The sequence below is a fragment of the Capra hircus genome, chromosome 23, assembly GCF_001704415.2.
Source record: "Capra hircus breed San Clemente chromosome 23, ASM170441v1, whole genome shotgun sequence".
Lineage (NCBI taxonomy): Eukaryota > Metazoa > Chordata > Mammalia > Artiodactyla > Bovidae > Capra > Capra hircus.
Genome location: NC_030830.1, coordinates 25,829,071 through 25,851,554, shown reverse-complemented (window position 1 = coordinate 25,851,554; position 22,484 = coordinate 25,829,071). Strand labels below are relative to the sequence as shown.

Genomic DNA, 22,484 nt, shown 5'->3' with positions numbered 1-22,484 from the left:
CTTTTTTCACACTCCAACTTTCACATCCATACATGACCACTGGGAAAACCATAGCAATTTAGAGATTGTCAAAAAAGAATATTTAAGTTTTCATGCATCACAATGCTCCTCAAGATGTAACAGAATTTATCTTCTAAATTCTGTAACTTAGAATTTATCTTCTAAAAATGCATCGAATGTAGTATATGTTCCCAGGACTTTTCTCCTACCATTCAGTTGGATTAATGGAGGTGAATGTGCCAAAACTGGATAAAGTATAGTGCCCAGAGGTAAGAGCAAAAGGTTTTGGAGTCAAGAGAACTTGTCTTCAAATCCAGACCCCTAGTACATTTGATCTGGGTTATCCGGGGTAATGTATGTATTCTTCTCAAGCTTATCTTTCTCTAGCTTTAGATGGAATAAGAACCTCTCCATTATATACTGGCAGTGGGCTAAAATGAGAAAATGAACATAGCATAAGCATTTGATAAATAATACACTGTTTACTGCACCACTGATCCAAGTTTAAAGGTTTCTGCTCTCATATCTGTACAAATAGTTTCCATATGTTTATTTGTGTACATACTAAAAAGATAATTTCAACAGAAGTTCAATCAAAAACTTAATAATTTTTATACAAGTTTAATTCTGGATTTAAGGAGATTTGTTGAGTTACGAATTTAAGAAGGAATTCACTGTTCAAATACAGAGAACTGGAGCGCTATGTCATTTCCAATCACAGATGTTGCAGCTTTTATTGGACAGTGGTCTGTTCTTTATCAGGCTCAAAACAGACTATACATCAATGTGTAAATTGAATATCAGCAACCATTTGTTTGCTTAACGTAGGCACAATCTGCTGATTTGTTAATAATTTTTAGTCACTGCCAGCTTAATGTCTCAGGACTCTTTAGAGAAAATGTTCATTGCTACACTTGGGCTGAATGTTTTCTAGTGTGTTTTATATGCTGTTTGGTTCCTACCCATGCAGAATATGGTAACAATCTAGTCTAGAATTACCCAGAGAAACTAATCTGATGTTTCCTGGAGAAGAGCTAAATGTATGGTAAATTACCCTCTCCTTATTCTCAGTTTAAAGAAAAAGGGAGAGATTACATTTTGGGTATAAAACTCTCCAGAGGATGTATGGCTGCAGATTCTCGATCACAGCAATTTGAAATGTATAACCATATCTTAAAACATTCAACATTACCTGGTATATCTACTTATAAAAGTATCACCTGTAAAATTTTGGTGTTGTTATTTATATGCTGAGTAGTTTGCCATCACAAAGTTTTAACTCTCATTTACTATACTTTTTTAATATTTGTCAGATTTTTCCATTTATTTTGCTTTAACTACATCCCAGATTATTTACTTAGATGAAATCTTCTGGATTTCATAATGGCAGATAGTATGACACTAGGAATCACTTAACCAAAATTTACCCTACAGCAAATTTCCTAAATTATATCATTTTTTAAAATGCGGTTTAAAAAAAAAAACACAAAATTTACCATCTTAATGATTTCTAATTCAGTAGTGTTCAGTATAGTCACATTTTTAGGCAAACAATCTCCAAGACTTTTTCATTTTGCAAATCTGAAACTCCATAATCATTAAACAACAAATTTCCCCTTCCCCCCAACCCCTGACAACCACCATTCTACTTTCTGTCTCTATGAATTTGACTAAATACTTTGTATAAGTAAATTGATAAGTATTTGTCCTTTTGTGACTGGCTTATTTCACTTTGCATAGTGTCCTCAAGGCTCGTGTATGTTGTAGCACATGTTAAGTTTCCTTCCCTTTAAGACTAAATGGTATTCTTCTGTATGCATAAACCACATTTTGTTTATCCATTCATCCTAGTGGATACTTGGCTTTTCCATTTATTGGCTATTGTGAATAGTGCTACTCGAACATGCATGCTCAAATATGTCTTGGAGCTCCTCCTTTCAATTTATATATATATATATATATATATATATATATATATATGTCCCGTAGTAAAATCACCATGTCATTTGGTAGTTCTATTTTTAATTTTTGAGAAAATGTCATATTGTTTTCTAATGTGGATGTACCATTTTACATTCCCACCAACAGTGCACAGGGCCCCTACTTGTTATTTACCATTGTGGTTTGATTTGGGGGATGGGTAGTAGTTACCCTAATGAGTGTGAAGTGATATTTCATTGAAGTTTTGATTTGTATTTCCTTAATGATTATGATGTTAAGCATCTTTTAATATGCTTGTTGGCTAGTTCTGTGATATCTTTGGAAAGATATTTATATCACATCCTTTGCCATTTGTAAATATGATTGCTTTGTGTTGTTTCATTGTCATTCTTTATAAATCTGTATATAAACCCCGTATTAGACATATGATTTGTATTTTCTCCCACTCTGTAGGTTGCCTCTTTATTCTCTGGTATTCTTTGATGTACAGAAGTTTTTGATGTAGTTCAATTTGCCTATTTTTACTTTCATTGCCTGATTTTTGTGTCATATCCAGGGAATCCTTGCCATTTCCAGTGTCATGAAGCTTTCCCCCTAGTAGGTTTTCTTCTAAGAGTTTTATAGTTTTAGGCCTTATGTTTAGGTTTTTGATCCATTTTGAGTTAATTTTTGTATATAGTATAAGATGTGTCCAACTTCACTTTTTTGCATGTCTTAAAGAATTTTCTTTTAAACAAAGTGTTTCAACATGGTTGAGATTTCCAATTAAAATCCAAATTTAAGTTTCCTGCTGTAAACTGAATTTAAATGTGTGTTTTTTGTTTTTTGCTATGCATTTATTAAAAGTAGCCTCAGTAAAATATTTTAATAGGACTATAAAGTCCAGCTTGTTGCCTGACCTTGGAAAAAGACTCTACACTTTAAAAATGTAGCTCTTAAATGTGGCTTCATAGTGGAATTTCTCTTAAAGCTTTTTAAAAATCTTGAAACCTGATGTACATTCTTAAAGATCTGATTTAATAGGTCAGTCTCAGATTGGAGTCAGGCATCTGTATAATTTGCAAAATCTGAAGTTGATTTTCATAGTTAGACAGCTTGAAAGAACCACAGTCCTAGGATATTCCTAGGCTATTAGCTTTTTTTCCATTAGAAGAAAAAATAATTCTAATTCATTTTTAAAGTGACTGAGAATTATGTAAAGTTCTGTCTTGTACTCTAGTGAATTAAAGGAATTCTACATCTATTATCTTGCTAATAATCTGGGTAGCAATGTGTTAGCGTAGAGGGTATCTATTTCATAATTTCCTGATAGTGGTAACTTTAATTTTGACAGAAGCATCAGCTCAAGAGAAAAATGACTTAGAAAGGAAGTATATTACATCTGACATTGAAAGCAGTCCATTGGGAGAGACTGATTTCCACTGTTTTTGCTGAGTGCTGGCTGGGAAAGAAGTAAAGAGGCAGTGTAATCAGACAGGCGTAGAGACAACTCTAACTAGTAGCATCAAGTTGTGCTGCTCTGTTTTATTTGATCAAAATCTCCTTCCCAGTGCGAACTCCTTGAATTACACCTTCCAGGGTGGCTGCTTTGATATCTGGAGAACTCTGGCTTACTTTCAACAGACTGTCTATGTCCAGGTAGAGCTAGGAAATGAACTGGCCTTGTGAAGCCCAAATAACTACCTCTAGTTTTCTCTGGTAGCTGACATATCAGAGTGCTCTGGGAAACTGTGGGCAGAGCAGTGACCCTTCTGCTGATTGACTCACAGCCTGGAATGCTGCTTGTTTCTATCAAAGTGACAGGAGGCAGGTTTATTCGTTATTTGTAATTTACTGAGTGCCATCCAAAGTGTATATTGCTTTAGAGAACATAGACACCACAACACCTATGGGAAAGGGGAAGATGATTGATAAACATCTGCAGACGCCCCTACAGACACCATTCAGATAGAAACCAAAACCCTGATTTTCTGAAATGGGAAGGATTCCCTTCTTGGAGAGGTCAAGAAATTAACAGCTTTGCCCTTCTTTGTTCTTATGTTCTCATAATATCCTTGAATGTGAAGTCAAGTGAAAGCACAGCAAACAACTTAAAGGGAGGAAGTTAGGCTGTTTCTAACGGGATTCTCCAGGGAAGAGTACTGGAGTGGGTTGCCATTTCCTTCTCCAGGGGATCTTCCCGACCCAGGGATCGAACCCAGGTCCCCCACATTGCTGGCAGACTCTTTACTGACTGAGCCACCAGGGAAGCCCTTTCTAATACTTAGTTTAGAGGAAACAGCCTATCGGAAAAACAAGGACGCTTTCTTTCTCAACGCCCATCTTGGGAGCCTATTTTATTTTTTCTTGTATTTTCCCTTGCTGATGGCAGGTGGCACAAAGATGGCTAAAGAATTGTCCCATCTTTAAGAACTTCTAATGTGGAAGACAATGACATACTAAGATATAAAATACAAGAGAGAGGGAGCTTATAATAGAGGGTTAAGCAGAGTGCAGGTAGTTCCCTGGGGTAATTCAGAAAGGGTTTCTTCTCTTTTTTTTTTACTGTAAATACTTTTATAGTTGAAGTGCAGTTGAGTTACAATCATGTTAGTTTCAGGTGTTCAGCACAGTGATTCAGTGATACATACATATATGTCCTTTTTCAGATTCTTTTCCCTTATAAGTTATTCCAAAATATTGACTATAGTTCCCGTGCTATACAGCAGGTACTTGAAGGATTTCCTCTTTCAGTTCAGTTCAGTCGCTCAGTCATGTCCGACTCTTTGCGACCCCGCAGTACTTAGCGCTAGTAAATGAATGAATGTGTGTGCATGCTCTGTTGTGTCCAAATCTTTTGCAACCCTATGGACTGTAGCCCGCCAGGCTCCTCTGTCCATGGGATTCTCCAGGCAAGAATACTGGAGTGGGTTGCCATTTCCTTCTCTAGGGGATCTTCCCGACCCAGGGATTGAACCCGTGTCTCCTGCATTGCAGGCAAATTCTTTACTGCTTGAGCCACTGGGGAAGCTCCTAGCACTAGTGTGTTCCCAATAAATATTTTGCTAAATGTAAATTATGATACTAACTCTGTTAGGTCTTGTATGTATTCTCCCTTGGTTCCTTCCCAGGGCCATAGTATTTTAACTGAACCATGGGCTGGGGAAGTGAAATGATCAATGTACTTAAATTCTTCTGTTTGAGTCACAAAGTGTACTGACATCACATCTGCTTAGAAATAGAAGTCCCGTAACACTTGGAAATAAGAAATGCCTAGGCTTCCTAGATATCTGTGTTTGCTGATGATTAAATTTTCATCATTGATTCTCAGTGTTGGAAGGCCCCTCAAGTTGCCCACTCTCCTTCAACATTTGGATCGTCCCTCCAACATCCCTGTCAAGTTGTCACCCATCCCAGGCTGAAAACCTTCCCTTGATAGGTGGTTCTTTTCTTGCCTCAGCATCCCTTCTAGCTCTGACAGCTCTATTAGAAATGCCTTCCTTCCACTGAGGCAACATCTATCTTCCTAACATCCCACTCCTTGGGGGCCCTACAGAGTCAGTTTAATCCTGTTTCCCTTCCAATTTTTAAAGGCAGCTCTCATGTCTCTCTGAGTTTTCTCTTTCTGGGCTATTCATCTTCCTTTCCTTTGTGTTCCACACATAACATGCACTCCAGTCAACTTGACTAGTGTTTTCTGAGTGCTCTGGCTTAGCGACATGTGGAAGATAGGATATGTGTCTCTACTAAATGTGAGCACGTTTGGTCTTCCTCTCCAAGGAGCCTAAGATATATACTGTTTTTGTTGTTTGCTTTTATTTTTTAAATTTTCTCAAGATGGAAAAATGGTGGGGAAGGTAATCAGGAGGGGCTATTTTATTAATCTTGTGAAAGCATTTTTAATGGCAGAGGAGAAGTAATTTCTATTTAAATTTCAATTAAATCTCCAACCTCCCATCCACAAAGAAAAACATCATAAAATAAATTACATGACTAAGCTTGGATTTAAGAAATACAATCATTAGGCCTCCTTGAGGATGTTTTGCCAGTTCAAGCAACTTTGAAGACCATTTTATTTAAGAATATTGGAAATAATAGGCCTGAATTGTGAAGGAAAAAAAATCTTATGCTTTGAAAACTTAAACTCTTTTTTGTAAGGTTGAAATTAAACTTTAAAACTTAGAGTCAAAAAATGTACTTACACTCACAACTGCAAAGAAAAACATACCTGTAATTGGTCAAGTCTTATTCATTACTTAAGTTAAAAAAGATAGTCTGTGTTTACATAAGAGAAAAAAACCCATTTCCCTTGAAGTAAAACTTTCAATAGAAAGAAATATAGACTAAAAAATAAAAACAGAGAACTGTTTTCCTTAGCAGACAAGTGAAACCACGATGCCTTTCTTGTGTGAATCTACATTAAATTACTTACCTTCATTTAATGTTAAGCAGGAAATTAAAGTGTAAATCAGTTGCCAACATTTATTATACTTCATAATGTGGTGGTGGTTTAGTCACTCAGTCATGTCCAACTCTTGCAACCCCATGGACTGTAGCCTGCCAGGCTCCTCTGTCCATGGGAATTCCCAAGCAATCATACTAGAGTGGATTGCCATTTCCTCCTCCAAGAGACCTTCCTGACCCAAGGATCGAACCAGGTCTCCTTCATTGCAGGCAGATTCTTTACTGACTCAGCCACCAGGGAAGCCCGCTTCCCAAGGTGCATGGCCCCAAACCAAATGCTGCAAGAGATCCGAACATACAAGCATCTATTGCAGGTCATTTGATAACACTTTAGTGGAGTTTTAGGTTCTGCATATAGGAGACTAGTGTTGTGATAGTTTCAGGTGAACAGCAATGAACATACACATACATGTATCCATTTTCCCCCTAAACTCCCCTCCCATCCAGACCACTGGCATTTTTAAAATAAGGTCCCTGGGTGATTTTTGCATGTATCCAGGGTTGAGAACCAGCACCCAAAGGAACCACAGAACATTTGTGAGTGCTGACAGGCCTCGCTAATGAGTGGACTATAAGGATTCCTCACTACCAGAGAACCATACACCTTAATTATGCACCTCAATCAACCTCCATTTTAAAAGCCCTTGGGCCTATGGGATAATATAATTTATGTAGACAATAAGCACAATCAGCCAATTCCCTTTTTCTCTGCTTCCTCTGCCAGTTAGGCTACAAAGGATAGATGTCATCAAGCAGCTCTGGGTGCAAAGGCCCCAGCTGCTTTTCTCAGGCTGAGGTCTCTCTCCATGACCTATATTCAGGAGACAAGAAGCATCTTCCCCTCATGGTTCTGAAAAGAACTAAGGTTTTGCAGAGAAGCCCCACAATCCTTTGCTGGTGTTCTCCGGTGGCTATTTCCCAGCCTCCTGCCCTCATGGCTTTTCTCACGAGTGGAAGGAGGCATTTTTCCAGCTGCCACCTAAAACTGTAGTGAGGAGTACAGACTGAGCCTCAGGCTACAGTTGGACCCAAACCTGCAGTCACTGAATAATCCAGGAGAGAAGGAAAAGAAGACTTATCTTCCCTTTAAATCTTGCTACCTGCATGCCTCCCGGAGGCCAGAAAGCAGCACTGAGGTTGGTGACAGTGGCATCCGTAAGCTATGCAAGAAATCAAAGATACATGACAGCAAGCACACATTGGATTGATGCAACATAACAAAATAATAGGAGTAGCCCAAACTATTTCAACCTTTACAGACACCAAAACTTTTCCAGATAGAAAGTTAAAGTTTGATAAAATAAAATCAGGTTTTGCTCTAATTATCTAAATGATAATTTTCTTTTTCTTTTTGTCTTTTTGTTTTTGGTTTCTCTTTGGCCATGTGGTTTATGGGATCTTAGTTCCCCGACCAGGGATCAAACCTGTGCCCCTTGCAGTAAAAGCACAGAGTCCTAACCACTGGACCACCAGGAAAGTCCCAGGATATTTCCTCTCGAATTTCATTCTTCTAGTTTGTAGCATAATAGTATCTACTACGCCCAGCTTTTTGTTTCCCAAAAGAAAGCCAAAAAAATCTGTCCTTAGTTTTTTAATGTTGAGACACAACTAAGTGAGGCAGTCTTCAGTGGCACATAGTAATGAGACTTTCATTTTCCTTTTAATCCTGTTAAATTAGTGTTTGCTTGTTGTTGTTGTTGTTGTTGTTATTGTTCAGTTGTTGAGTCTTGTCTGACTCTTTGTGACCCAGTGGACTGCAGCACCCCAGGCTCCTCTATCCTTCACTATCTTGCAGTTTGTTTAAATTCATGTCCATTGAGTCAATGATGCTATTTAACCATCTCATTCTCTGCCACTCCCTTCTCCTTTTGCCTTCACTCTTTCCCAGTATCAGGGTCCTTTCCAGTGAGTCGGCTCTCCAAATCAGATGGCCACAGTATTATAGCTTCAGCTACAGCATCAGTCCTTCCAATGAATATTCATGGTTGAGTTCCTTTAGGATTGACAGCTTTAATCTCCTTGCCTTCCAAGGGACTCTCAAGAGTTTTCTCCAGCACCACAGTTTGAAAGCATCAATTCTTCGGCACTCAGCCTTCTTTATGGTCCAACTATCACACTGTATAGGGAAGATTGTATATCTTCCCTAGTGGCTCAGAGGTTAAAGCGTCTGCCTCCAATGCGGGAGACCTAGGTTCAATCCCTGGATCAAGAAGATCCCCTGGAGAAGGAAATGGTAACTCACTCCAGTATTCTTGCCTGGAGAATCCCATGGACGGAGAAGCCTGGTAGGCTATGGTCCACGGGGTCGCAAAGAGTCAGACACGACTGAGCTTATTACATTGTACATGATTACTGGAAGAACTATAGCTTTGACTATATGGATCTTTGTCAGCAAAATGATGTCTCTGCTTTTTAATATGCTGTCTAGGATTGTCATAGCTTTCCTTTCAAGGAGCAAGTGTCTTTTAATTTCATAGCTGCAATCACTGTCCACAGTGATCTTGGAGCCCAAGAAAATAAAATCTCTCACTGCTTCCATTTTTTCCCCTTATATTTGCTATGAAATGATGGGACCAAATGCCATGATCTTAGTTTTTTAATGTTGAGTTTTAAGCCAGCTTTTACACTCTCCTCTTTTTACTTTCATCAAGAAGCTCTTTAATTCCTCTTCACTTTCTGCCATTAGAGAATGTTTACTTAGTAGGTAGAAAGGATATGTTGGACCTCAGGCCCAACTTTTTTTAAAATTCAAGTAAAATTGACTTACAGTACTATGTTAGTTTCAGGTATAGAGCACAGTGAGTCAGTATTTTTAGACTTTTTAAAATGTTATTATAAGATAATGAGTATAATTCTCTGTGCTATACAGTGTATCCTTATTGCTTGTCTATTATACATAATAATTGGATATCTTAATCTTATAACCCTAACCTGCCCCTCTCCCTTTCCCTCGGCCCTCTGGTAACCACTAGTTTGTTTTCTATATCTGTGAGTCTGTTTTTATAGTGTTATAGTCATTTATTTGGAGAAGGCAATGGCAGCCCACTCCAGTACTCTTGCCTGGCAAATCCCATGGATGGAGGAGCCTGGTAGGCTGCAGTCCATGGGGTCGCTAAGAGTCGGGCACGACTGAGCAACTTCACTGTCACTTTTCACTTTCATGCATTGGAGAAGGAAATGGCAACCCACTCCAGTGTTCTTGCCTGGAGAATCCCAGGGACGGGGGAGCCTGGTGGGCTGCCGTCTATGGGGTTGCACAGAGTCAGACACGACTGAAGCGACTTAGCAGCAGCAGCAGCAGCAATTTATTTGTATTACTTTTTAGACTCCACACGTAAGTGATTTCATACAGTATTTGTCTTTTTCTGACTTATTTCACTAAGCATGATATTCTCTAGGTTCAGTCACATTGCTTAAAAGGGCAGACCTTATTTTTTCCTGCAGTGGCTATACCACATCTTCTCTGTAAATTCATCTATTGATGGACAGTTTGGTTGCTTTCATATGTTGGCAATTGTAAATAATGATGCTGTGAACATTGGTATACATGTATCTTTTTGTATTAGTGCTTTCATTTTTTTCTGGATATATACTCAAGAGTGGAATTGCTGGATCATATCATAGCTCTATTTTTAGTTTTTTGAGAAACCTCCATACTCTTTTCTACCAAGCTAAGTTCCTATCAACAGTGTATAAGGTTTTCCTTTTCTCCACATCGTCACCAACATTTGTTACTTGCAGACTTTTTGTTGATAGCAATTCTGAAAAGTGTGAGGTAATGTCTCATTATTGTTTTGATTTGCATTTCTCTAATATTAGTGGTGTTGATCCGTCTTTTCATGTGCCACGCCTAACTCTTGCCAAGATAGGAAGAATTCAGGGGAAGATTCCATAGAAATTTGCTTTAGGCCATGCTTTAAAAAATTACCTTAGTAGCTTAATTTAAATGAGTTTAGACAAATCAGTTAAAGTAATGATAAAGCATTTCTGAAGAACAATTAGGGCAATATGGAAAAAGCTTTGTAACACGTCTCTAGCGGACAGCAAGGCTGTTGAAATGTAAACTATATTTACTTGTTCCTCTGGTAGGTATTTATTCAGAATCCTATATTAACCTATATTCCAAGTAAGCACTGAAGCTTTGGAGATTTTAAAGATAAATACATCAGGATTTAGCCACAAGCAAAAGATATTCATTTAGCCAGAGATCACAGGGAGTTTGTGAAATTTCTATTATATAGAAGTCTCCTGATAATTCCTCATGATTAATGTCAAGTAGTTTATAAACATAAATACTGCTGGAGTTAAAGATGGGTTGTTAATAACGTCTTATTAGAAAATTACCCAGGGAGAAAGAATAAAGAATAATAATTTATTCTTTTTCAAGCAACAATCTCTTTTCTACTATCCTCTATGACCGCTTTCATTTTTCCTCAATTTCTTCTTTTTTTAAAAGATACTTATTTCTTTATTTGGCTGTGCCGGGTCTTAGTTGCAGCATGCCAAGTCTTAGTTGAGACATGTGGGCTCTAGTTCCTTGACCAGGGATCGAATCCAGGCCCCCTGCATTGGGAACTCGGAGTCTTAGCCACTGGACCACCAGGAAGTTCCTCAATTATTTCATTTTTAATCTCATTAACAGAGAGTACAATTTGAACTGTTGCAATCTATTTTCCTTTAAAAAATTAAAATCTGTCTCTGTAGTATGTGTTCAGGTCAATAAAAACAGTATAAGTCAGTTGTGTGTACATGTGTGTATACACTAACACAGAGACTCCCTAGAAAAGGTGGTTCTACGATTTGGTATCTGTCCCATTGCTGAGATGCGAGCATACTTTAACACTAGGGGCAATGTCAAAAGTAGGGTTTCACCTCTGGATCCAGCAAAGTGTTACCTACCTTCCTAAACTGAGCCAATTTGAAGATGGTTTATGTGGCAGAAAGATGCTCTAGAGAATGTCAATTAAGAGGTCTAGCAAAATAGGGGTTTTTAAAACCATGAGTAAAATGAAGAAGATGACTGTTACATATAAGTTACATTTTCTAGAACATCAGGTGCTATAAACTACAACAGTCTGGGTTTTCTCAGCAGGTGGTTGTCAAAACCTGTCTGCGCCTCGGTGTGAAATTAGTCATGGGAAAATTAAATCAATGAGCTGGAATCTACTTCGAAAATAGTTCAAGGTGAATGTAGTTATAAGCCTGACTAGCTAGCATCCAAACTTCACATTTTGACCCTCGTTTTTTGGTTTGACTTACTGTTTGGTGAGCCTTTTCCCTGAAAATTGCTCCAGTCAGCTGTCTCCTTTTCTCAACATACTGCAAGTGGATGTGTTTTCTTTAATCTCTCCTAAATTTCACAACATTGATTTAGCCCACCAACTAAGCTTTTTACCACATAAAGGTATTTCAGAACTTTGGTTCTGTTATCCAATGCAGCAATTTTCCTCTCTATTCTAATGCCAGCCATTAAGTTACAAATCCATGACACTGTCAATCATGTTGTCAATTAAGATGTGGAGCAGAGTAGGATTAATGAGAAAGTCTTGCGGCATTGCCCTGGAAACTAAGAAACGTTTAGCTTTTGTTAACTCAATTATTATTACTGAACCCATGCAGTACTGTAGTGATCACTTATATTTTTAAAAAAATATTAGCCCTTTAGATGTATTCATTACATGAACAAATTGCAATAATTCCATTTAATGGAAAAACCTACCAGCAGTAAAAAGAAATCGTCTATTGATAAACACCACAATCTGGGTAAATCCCAAAATTATTAGGCAAAGTGAAAAGAGCCAGTGATAAAAGCCTGTAGACTTCATGATCCAATTTATATGACATTCAGGGAAAAAGTAAAAACTATATATATAGAAATTAGAACACTGATTCCCAGGATCTTGGGGTGAGGAAAGTGTCATTGACCAAACCAAATCACAAGAATATGTTTTGGGTAATGGTAGTCATGACACAGTTTTGTAAGTTTGTCGAAATTCAACAAATTACATCCCTAAAAAGGATTAGTATTACTGTAGGTAAATTCAAACTGGGTATACATGATTTTAAAAAATATCTCATTATTAGAAATTTACTATGGGACTAATTGAATGTAATTTAATAACCTAGAATTTCTAAAATCTGTCTCTTTCCCCCCCTGCTTTGATTATTAAGGTATTTGTTGTTCAGTCGCTCAGTGGTGTCTGACTCTTTGCAGCCCCATGGACTGCAGCACGCCAGGCCTCCCTATCCTTTACTATCTTCTGAAGTTTGCTCACACTCATGTGCTTTGAGTCCGTGATGCCAGCCAGCCATCTCATCCTCTGCCATCCCCTTCTCCTCCTGCCTTCAATTCTTCCCAGCATCAGGGTCTTTTCTAATGAGTTGGCTCTTGGTATCAGGTGGCCAGTGTATTGGAGTTTTCTATCTCACTACTTCTGTCCCATCTTCTATGATTTTTCAAAGGTTACTCAGCCACTCGAGTGTCTCAGAAACAAACACCTATGTTTCCTTTATCTTTAAATAGGAGTTTCCTATACTTAAAAAAAAAAAGTTGCAGTTCCACTAATACCCTTGCCAGTTTTAAAGATTAACCTCTTTGAAAAGAAAGCAAAGTATCTTAATTACCATTTAATCTTTCACTTGCTAACATAGTACTCCCTCACCTAAGCCTGTCTCTGCATTGTTCCTCTTCCTCATTCTTGGAACAAAAATTCAAACTATAGGTCTTGGACTTCCTTGGTGGTCCAGTGGTTATGAATTCACCTTCCAATGAAGGGGACACAGATCCCCTGGTCAGGGAACTTAAATACCACATACCTCAGGGCGACTAAGCGTGTGTGCCTGCAATGAGGACTCAGCACAACCAAAAAAGAAGTTAATTCTACAGGCTGGGGTAACAGAGACTCCTGGATGAAACCAAGGAAACTTTCAGTTCAGTTCAGTCGCTCGGTCGTGTCTGACTCTTTGCGACCCCATGAATCGCAGCACGCCAGGCCTCCCTGTCCATCACCATCTCCCGGAGTTCACTCAGACTCATGTCCATCGACTCAGTGATGCCATCCAGCCATCTCATCCTCTGTTGTCCCCTTCTCCTCCTGCCCCCAATCCCTCCCAGCATCAGAGTCTTTTCCAATGAGTCAACTCTCCACATGAGGTGGCCAAAGTACTGGAGTCTCAGCTTCAGCATCATTCCTTCCAAAGAACACCCAGGGCTGATCTCCTTCAAAATGGACTGGTTGGATCTCCTTGCAGTCCAAGGGACTCTAAAGAGTCTTCTCCAACACCACAGTTCAAAAGCATCAATTCTTCGGTGCTCAGCTTTCTTCACAGTCCAACTCTCACATCTGTACATGACCACAGGAAAAACCATAGCCTTGACTAGACGGACCTTTGTTGGCAAAGTAATGTCTCTGCTTTTGAATATGCTATCTAGGTTGGTCATAACTTTCCTTCCAAGAAGTAAGCGTCTTTTAATTTCATGGCTGCAGTCACCATCTGCAGTGATTTTGGAGGCCCCAAAAATAAAGTCTGACACTGTTTCCACTGTTTCCCCATCTATTTCCCATGAAGTGATGGAACCGTATGCCATGATCTTTGTTTTCTGAATGTTGAGCTTTAAGCCAACTTTTTCACTCTCCTCTTTCACTTTCATCAGGGAAATTTTAGTCTTTGTTAACTCAATTATTCCATACATGGGAGTCCTGCCTCCTCTCCCTCAAGACTCTGCCTCTTGGAAGTGACAAATACCCAAATGGTGGCAATCAGACAATGTCAAGTAGAGTGTGGGTTGACAATACTAGTGCTCCGGCTCAGTCCTGTTTGTTTTAGTTGTTGTTGCTGTTGGCTGGTGGTTTGGTTCTATTTTGGTTTTCTTTGAAGGCTAGACTCTAACATTTGATTACCAGTTTATGGTAAGAATTCAAGCCACAGATTGTTGGAGATGCATTTAACATCTTATTTGCCACTTACATTAAAATCTATGTTAATATAGATTTTATATTAATATACTAAATCTTATATTAAATTTTTTTCTCACTACAAGCTCTTTATTAACAAGTTGAATAAAAAAAGAAGAGAGAGAGAGGTGTAAAAATACTTTTATTGGAGGCCCCAGGAAGGGGAGGCACTGTCAGAACTCACTTGGCCAGGACAGGCAACCCAGCCAGAGGCAGAAGGGAGATCAGGGCCCAGCCTAGGAGCAGCCCGCAGCCCAGGGTGCTGAGAGCAAGAAGGCTCAGGCCTCAAACAGAGGATATGCAAACACTGAGGCCCTGCAGGGAGTGATGGGTTGAGGACTGCCTAGAGGAAGCCACGGGCACCATCTTCCCCTGCATTGGGCAGACACACGTGTACGCATGAGAGCTGGTATCTGCTCACAGTGTATGTGCACAGAGCAGAAGGAGGGGTCTCAGAGTTGAGGAATAGCTTTGAGAAGTCTCTAGAAGCCTGAGGGCAAGGGCAGAACCTGGAGGCTGCTGTTCCCTTCAGAGCCTGAGGAGCCCAGGCCCTCCTGCCAGCACTGGAGGACCTCCATGACTGCTCTTTCGGGCATGGTCGAAGTTGAAACTTGGACGATCACTTAGGCTGTAACTGATATGGCTCCATATAGCTTCCTCTTTGATGATGAGATCTTGCCCTCACTTATTTTATTTTCATTGTGTTCTCTGGGCTCTAGTTTTATATTCTGGGGTGGGGGTGGGGTGGGGAATGTTACTCCTTTCTCTTCAGAATTCAAGTTAAGTTTTCTCATCACTTTGGCAAGTTTCTGTCCTTTGGTAGAAGCACATACTTTTCAATGTCTTAATCAGGGGACCAGGAAACTGACTCCTTTTTTCAATATTATCCAAGGAGCTTTGAAGGGTGAATGGTTTTTAGATTGGCTGGAAAAAAAAAAGGGGGAGGATAAACAAACACAAGTGGGAATGACCAGGGTAGGTTTAAGGATAGAGAAGAGATACATTAAGAAAGCTGATACAACCTTTGTATTGTCTGCCAAGGTCGAGCAAAATGTGTTAAATGTGGCATGAAGATGATCCGTCTAGCACAATGTTGGTTGTCTTTCTCACGTGTGTACTTGAGGACAAACTTTGAGATGAATATGAATTTTTAAAGACTCTTATATTTTGATAACCTACTTCAAGCCATCATGGCTGCTACTTAGCCCAGGTAATATTTACTTGTGAAATGCTCTCTGATATTAATTTGATAAAAATAGATGCAAATGCCAAATATAACTTAAGCATTAAATCTATGGCTAAAAAATATTTTCTAAGGGCAAAAAAAAATGGCCTTATCAAAGATTTTGAAGATATGACTATGGTGTGTTACCTTATACATGACTTTATTTTCTGTCTAGGACTGAAAGTCAGCCTCATCTTTTTCTGTTTTTCTCTTGTTTTTCTGTAGACTCTACATTATTCCTTTTCTTCTTTTTGTGTGTCAGTGTGAATGAGAGATATACCTATTTTTCTGAAATGGTTGGGGCCAAAAGAAAAACATGACGTCCCCAGAAATTCTTTTAATCATCCTGTGTTTTTACACTTTGTTCTGTGATTCTCATACAGTATCAGATTACTTTAAATTATTTGGATTCATAAACCTCACTGAACACTGCTAGAACAGAGCTATACTTTGCATTTAGCATTATCCCATGTAGTGTTCCATGCATATTTTTTGATGTGCAGGTAATGTGAAATCAAGGAAATTAACATTTACATTGTATTTTTTGTTTTGAAGATAACACTTCAGATCCTTCCTTTTCTTACATTGAATATTTCAGAGGTTTAGACTTCTCTGTTGAGCTAAGTGGTTTTTCAGTGTCCATAACCTTCTGTCATGTCCTTGGTTTTAAGAAGTGCACCATAAGCATTATACCAGTGAACTGCAGCTTAGAGCTGGAAAGAAACTTGCAGATATTTTCATCAGACCATCTTACAAGGCTATGTAACTTCCCACAAATAACACAGTGCCTAAGGTCAAAGGCAGTGTGAAGACTCTATGCAAAGAGTTCTCAACCCAGGGCACATGGGCCAATGCATCTTACAAAAGACCAGGTACATATTTTAGAAGCAAGAAAGACCATCAGCCAGGGAGGGATGCCAACCTGAGAATCTTTCATTATGGCAACCACTCTTCTCAACATGGGAGAAGTAGAGCATTTATATAGACCTGTCTACTTTGTACTTGGCCTTTAAAAATTTTTTTTTTAATATTTATTTTTATTTATGGATTTGGCTGTACCAGGTCTTAGTTGTGGTGTGCAGGATCTTAGAGCTTCATTGCTATACATGGGATCTTTAGTTGAGGCATGTGAACACTTAGTTGTAGCATATGTGATCTAGTTCCCTAACCAGGGATCAAACCCAGGCCCCCGGCATTGGGAGCAGAGTTTTAGCCACTGGATTACCAGGGAAGTTACTGCAGTTGGCCTTTTAGAATCCTGATCTTAAACAGGAAAATGAGTAAGAACGATCTTTCAGGCTACAAGCCGGCCCATAGAACAAAGCTCAGTTAAAGAAGTTGAGCAGAAATAGCCAACAGACTGATTTCTCAAAATGAAGTCATAAACACACCCACAGCCTGGGAGGAATGTAAATAAGCACAGAGTCAATACAGAATTTCTCAGGCAAATTATTTAATATGTCTGAGTATCTGTTTCTTCATCTGTAAAATCGACATAATAATACTTCTTAGAGTTGTTGCCTGGATTATATCAGAGGTACAGAAGAAAGCACTTAGAACACAGCCTGGCATATGGTCAGGACTCAAATATTGGCTACTAACCTTAATATTTACCCAAGTGGAACTAAATTCTGTAATTTCTGAAAGAGGAGTCAAAACTGAGAGGACATGGCAATAGAGAGGAAAATAAATTCGTCTAATGGGCTTCCCTGGTAGCTCAAGTGGTAAAGAATCTGCCTGCAGTGCAGGAGACCCTGGTTTGATCCCTGGGTCAGGAAGATCCCCTGCAGTAGGAAATGGCAACCCACTCCAGTATTCTTGCCTTGAGAATTCCATGGACAGAGCAGCCTGGTGGGCTACAGTTCACGGGGTCACAATGGGTCAGACACCGGACATGACTAAGTGACTTTCACTTTCACTTTCAATGGTACAAAGAGCCTTGAACAGGAATAAAGCATGAGAAAAGAGGTATCCTGTTAACATGTATAACATCCTATGGAAAAAACTGAACGAACTTTTTGGTCAACCCAATAGTGTGAGCTCAGGGCCAAGCATCTAGACATTAATAGGTCGCCTCATTTGTTCTTTATGTGGTTGCCTCCATGATTAATTCTGCTACAACTTTAATCAACTCCATTTATGTTCTGTCTTCCTGATAAGTTCTAAAACATTTAGATTCCCCTCTAACTGTTATCATTGTAAAAATGGAGCCGAAGTCAGTTTTCCTGTTCAGCACTGTGAGATATCTATATGTATATGCTCCAACAACAGTGATGTCTTACTCATAAAAGGCAAACTTTGGTGTATATAGTTGCCCAAGCATTAACCAGTCTTGTTTTCTAAATAATTGGTGACTGAGGTCTGTTTTTTTTTTTCTTTTTAATGTATGTTAGTTATGACTAAGGCATAAGGTAGGCTTTGTAAAATGCCAGCATGAAAGATGGTAGCAACTTGTAAAATATAATGGACATGCAGAAAAATTCACCCTCACCACGAACATCCCACAGCCAACAATTTCCACCATTTGCTGAAACACTTCCTAATAGTCTGGCATCCTCCAGACTCCTTTGTGTGTATTAATATAAGTAATAACTCCATGTGCTCGATCTTACTATTATCACCATTGAGGCATATCAGTAGCTGCCTTGATCCTAAATTCATCATTTGCAATATTTTAAGAGCTTGTCATTTTTGTCCCTTAAGATTACATACCCTAAGAAGGATAACTAGCAAATTAACATATTATGAAGGATAGTACTATCTGATTTTAAAAACTGCTAATGTCACAATGGGCTTCCCTGGTAGCTCAGCTGGTAAAGAATCTACCTGCAATGCAGGAGACCTGGGTTCAATCCCTGGGTTGGGAAGATCCCCTGGAGGAGGGCATGGCAACCCACTCCAGTGTTTTTGCCTGGAGAATCCCCATTGACAGAAGAGCCTGGAGGGCTACAGTCCCTGGGGTCACAAAGAGTTGGACACAACTGAGCGACTAAGCACAAAGTCACAATAACTGTAACAACTAGGGCTTGTAAGAAGTTAATGACTTCATTTATCGAATGTACCATTTATCTGCTATGTTATTTATAGATAAATGGATATAATAACATGTGCAAGATGTACATCAAACATGTTTTTCTATATTTTACAAGATATGAGTAATGGGGAGCAACCTGACAATGTCACTTCAGGAACAACAGACACAAGTGAATAATCTGGGTGGGTTCTGTTTGCAGAAAGAGTGAATCTACACTTAGGTATTTGTTCAACTAGAGAGAATGTTTGTTACGGTTGGATGGGCTACCAATGCTGAGGTTGCCACAGCCCTCCCTACGTGTCTCATTAGTTATGGTTATTAATGAATTAGTTACCTGCTGAAACCCCCCAAAAATAGATAGGAGACAGGAGTTGAGTAGATTCCTGCCATCTTGTTCCATTCATATCTGCACAGCTGCATGGCTATTTTGAGAGAAAATAGAGGGCAGTACCTTTCATTTTAAGCAGATGGGAATTGCAAACATCACTTCTTTTGGTCTGTTGTGGAAAGGTTAGTCCTGGGTCCAACTTACCTGCAAGGGAAGCTTGGGAATGTGGCCTCCAGCAGGATGCCTTATGCTCAGATAAAACTTCGTAATTTTGGAGAAAAGAAGAATGAAGTTAGAGGAACAGCTAACCGTCAGGCACACTCAGCCACTTTTGGTCTCTTATTGTGTGATCTCTGCTTATGTAAGGGTATGTGCCATTCTTAAAAGCAATGATTCTCACAATAGAAAGTTGTATTTACTGGCTTTCTTAATGATATAGAGACTTAGAGTCAAGGCATGTGTCAAACACTTGGAAATGCTAATTAGTGCCTACCAAGTCTATCAGGGTTTCCCTGGTGGCTCAATGGTAAAGAACCCACCAGGGCAGGAGATACAGGTTCAATTCTTGGGTCAGGAAGACCCCCTGGAGAAGGAAATGGCAACCCACTCCAGTGTTCTTGCCTGGGAAATCCCATGGATAAAGGAAGCTGGCAGACTGCAGTCCATGGGGGTCGAAAAAGCGTGGGACACAACTCAGCGACTAAACAACAACAAATCAAGTCTATTAACGACATATTATAACAAATAGACCTAAATTTCTTATCATTCAGAGCAATACATTGACTTGCGTCTGCCTTCCACAATGCTTGGCACCATTTAGGAACACAATAAATGCTTTTTAATGTAATGTTCCAGATTGAATGGGGAGGGAGGGATGATTTGTTATCCCACATCATACTGCAAATTGCTCATCTCTTTTTCCTACTGTTTCTCATTTCCAGTTTGATCACTCATGGCTTTGGGACCCCAGCAATATGTGCAGCCCTAAGCACTTTCCAAACAGTCCTCAGTGAAATGCTGAACTACTTGGAAAAACACACTGCTCACAAAAATGGTGGAGCGGCAGATTCTGGCCAAGGACATGGCACCTCGGAGAAAGCCCCCCTGCGGAAAACTTCAGAGGCAGCCGTGAAAGAGGGCAAAACAGAAAAGACAGACTAACTACATCAAACAGAATCTATTTCCAGAGAGTCTTGCTGCTGATATTTTTTCTAATTTATATATCATTGAGGGTGATTAATCTTCAGTGGACAAAATCTCAGCCCTCCCCCAGCCCTCCATAAAAAAAAAACAAAAACGGAAATGAAAAATGAAATAAAAAAGGACAAAATCCAAAAAAAAGACAAAAAAAAAAAGGAAAACAGCAGTGTAACTGTGTGATGAAGTTGTCACTTTTTAATTTTATGTTATGATAAACTCCTTTTGTGCACGTAATTTATTGTTCCGAATTATATACATCACAATTTTTAAGCACTTCTGGACTTTGGAGAGGCAGCACATGCTTTTTCACATCTAACTGATGCACTTTCTTATCCAACTCTGTAGTTAGGGATCAGAAAGCATGACCAAACTGGAACCCACCACCAGCGCCCGTCTTTCTCGACTTAATCCCCTATAACGAAAGAGTGCCTCTTTCCACTAAATAGACCAATTTGGCGATCAGTCCATCAATAAATGCTTTGGGAACTGCAAAGGGCATTCATGAATCTTTGTCCTGTGAATTGACAGCAATTTTAAAATCTTGGTCACCGCTAGCCCACTTAACTACCAGTGCCTTGGTGGTATTTAAAAACTCCAGAAAACTCTATCCCCTCTTTGTATGATTATTCCCACCCCATCCTAAGACCAGTTTTTAAAAGAAAAGGCTCAGAAGAATGTTTAAGAAATAAGAGATGACCTCTTCTATCCAATCTCCTCACATCCCCAACCTAACAGTTTAGGGAAACAGACTGCACGTAGCGGGTCAGGGCAAGATGGATGTAGGAAAGGGTAGCTCGGCTACTTAGGCTTCTAAAGAAAAGCTGTGGTATTGTCTCGCCTGGAAAAGCATGAGAATCGGAACAGCACTTTCCAGGAAGCCCTGCCCCTCAGAGACAGGAGAGGAGCCCTGGAAACTAGTGGAGGCCCCTCGAAGTGTTGGCGGCCAATGATTGTATGGTTATAATGAAAGCCACTATTCTTGTCTCCCTTTGTGGTTCTTCCACCTGCCCAGTAGCAGTGTTCTAAACCTTTAGAGGCTCAAAGCATTCAGGTCTGTGTTCAATAAAGAAAACGAAAACACAATGATCAGAGAAGACTTTTGCTTTTAAGATGCTTCCTTTTTTTTTCATAGCTTGTTCTTAAGCCTTATTGTCCTTTAGTTAAAACACTGAAAACAAGAGGTTCCTGGCTGCAAAGTCCAGGGGCTAGTAGAATGAAAGTTCAGTCCATTAAAACCTGAATGTGTAGAGAAACCTAACTGGCACCACATAGTACTAACCTTTCTACTGTTAACAGTTTTCAAAGTTGTAAGCAAATAAAAATGTAGGTCATCCTCAGTGAAAAATATCATTTAAAAAATACATGAACCCCTGACATTGTTTAGCATGAAAATATTCTCCTCTCGTTAACATACATCAATTACTTTCAGAAAGTCTCAGCCACAGTATAACCTCATAAGGAATATTATTATTATTTTTAATGGAAAGGAACTTGCTTGAGAGTTTTCATCAAGAGATCACAAGAAAATGCTTTTTACCTGATAATTCTTAAAATCATTTAACTTTTATCTTCAATCTTGTACAGAAAAGAGGAACATAACCAATGAATATTTAAATTTTCTAGATTAAATTCAGTTAACAGAAGACCCTAATAAGGAATTCTATAATAAAGCGGTTTTATAGTTACACAGTAGAAGAGTTTAAAGAAAATGTAAAAGTAATGCATTGTGACTTCGTGTGTTTCTCTAGTTCCATTTTTTAAAATCTTACCATTATTCATGGCTTTAACTTTTTTAAATAAAATAGAATAAAAGCTGAGATTCTGCTGCAGTTCCAAATTTCATCACAAAATAAATTGATTCCATTTTACATGAAAATTCCCATATTGTAAAATATATACATGAAACAAAAAATGACTATTTCAGTTTAATAAGTTGTAGGAAAGCTATATACAGATAATGCGGGCTACTAATTTCCTTAATGAAATTTCCACATTGACTTTTATTCCTTTTATGATTAACGTACATATGTATTTAATATGGCGTTTTGATATGTATATCTGCTAGGTGCTTAATGTAGTTATATACCATGTCAAATGTTCACCCATAATCAGACAAAAAAATTAGATCCGGCTTATAGTACCAGTTTACTTCACCCATAGATGTAACTAGTTGGGGTTCTTAACACCTCAGTGGGGTGTTATATTTATTAACTTTGGAAACAGAAGTATAACTATAACTACAGTGCATATTATTTCCAGGATTCTGGGTGTCTTCAGAGCCTTAAATGGACAGCACCCATCATTTAACTTAACCAGCCATTAGGACATAAATGAATTAATGAGCTGGTCATGTTCAGA

The 22,484-nt window shown here is 38.9% G+C and overlaps 1 protein-coding gene across 1 annotated transcript in view; it reads left to right on the top strand.

Moving 5' to 3' along the window:
• The window catches only part of TFAP2D (transcription factor AP-2 delta), a 61,094-nt gene extending 40,836 nt beyond the window's left edge, over positions 1-20,258 (top strand). Inside the window, exon 8 of the mRNA XM_005696406.1 lies at positions 19,868-20,258. Coding sequence (XP_005696463.1) covers positions 19,868-20,087 — 220 coding nt within the window. The 3' untranslated portion in view covers positions 20,088-20,258. The remainder of the gene's footprint in view (positions 1-19,867) is intronic.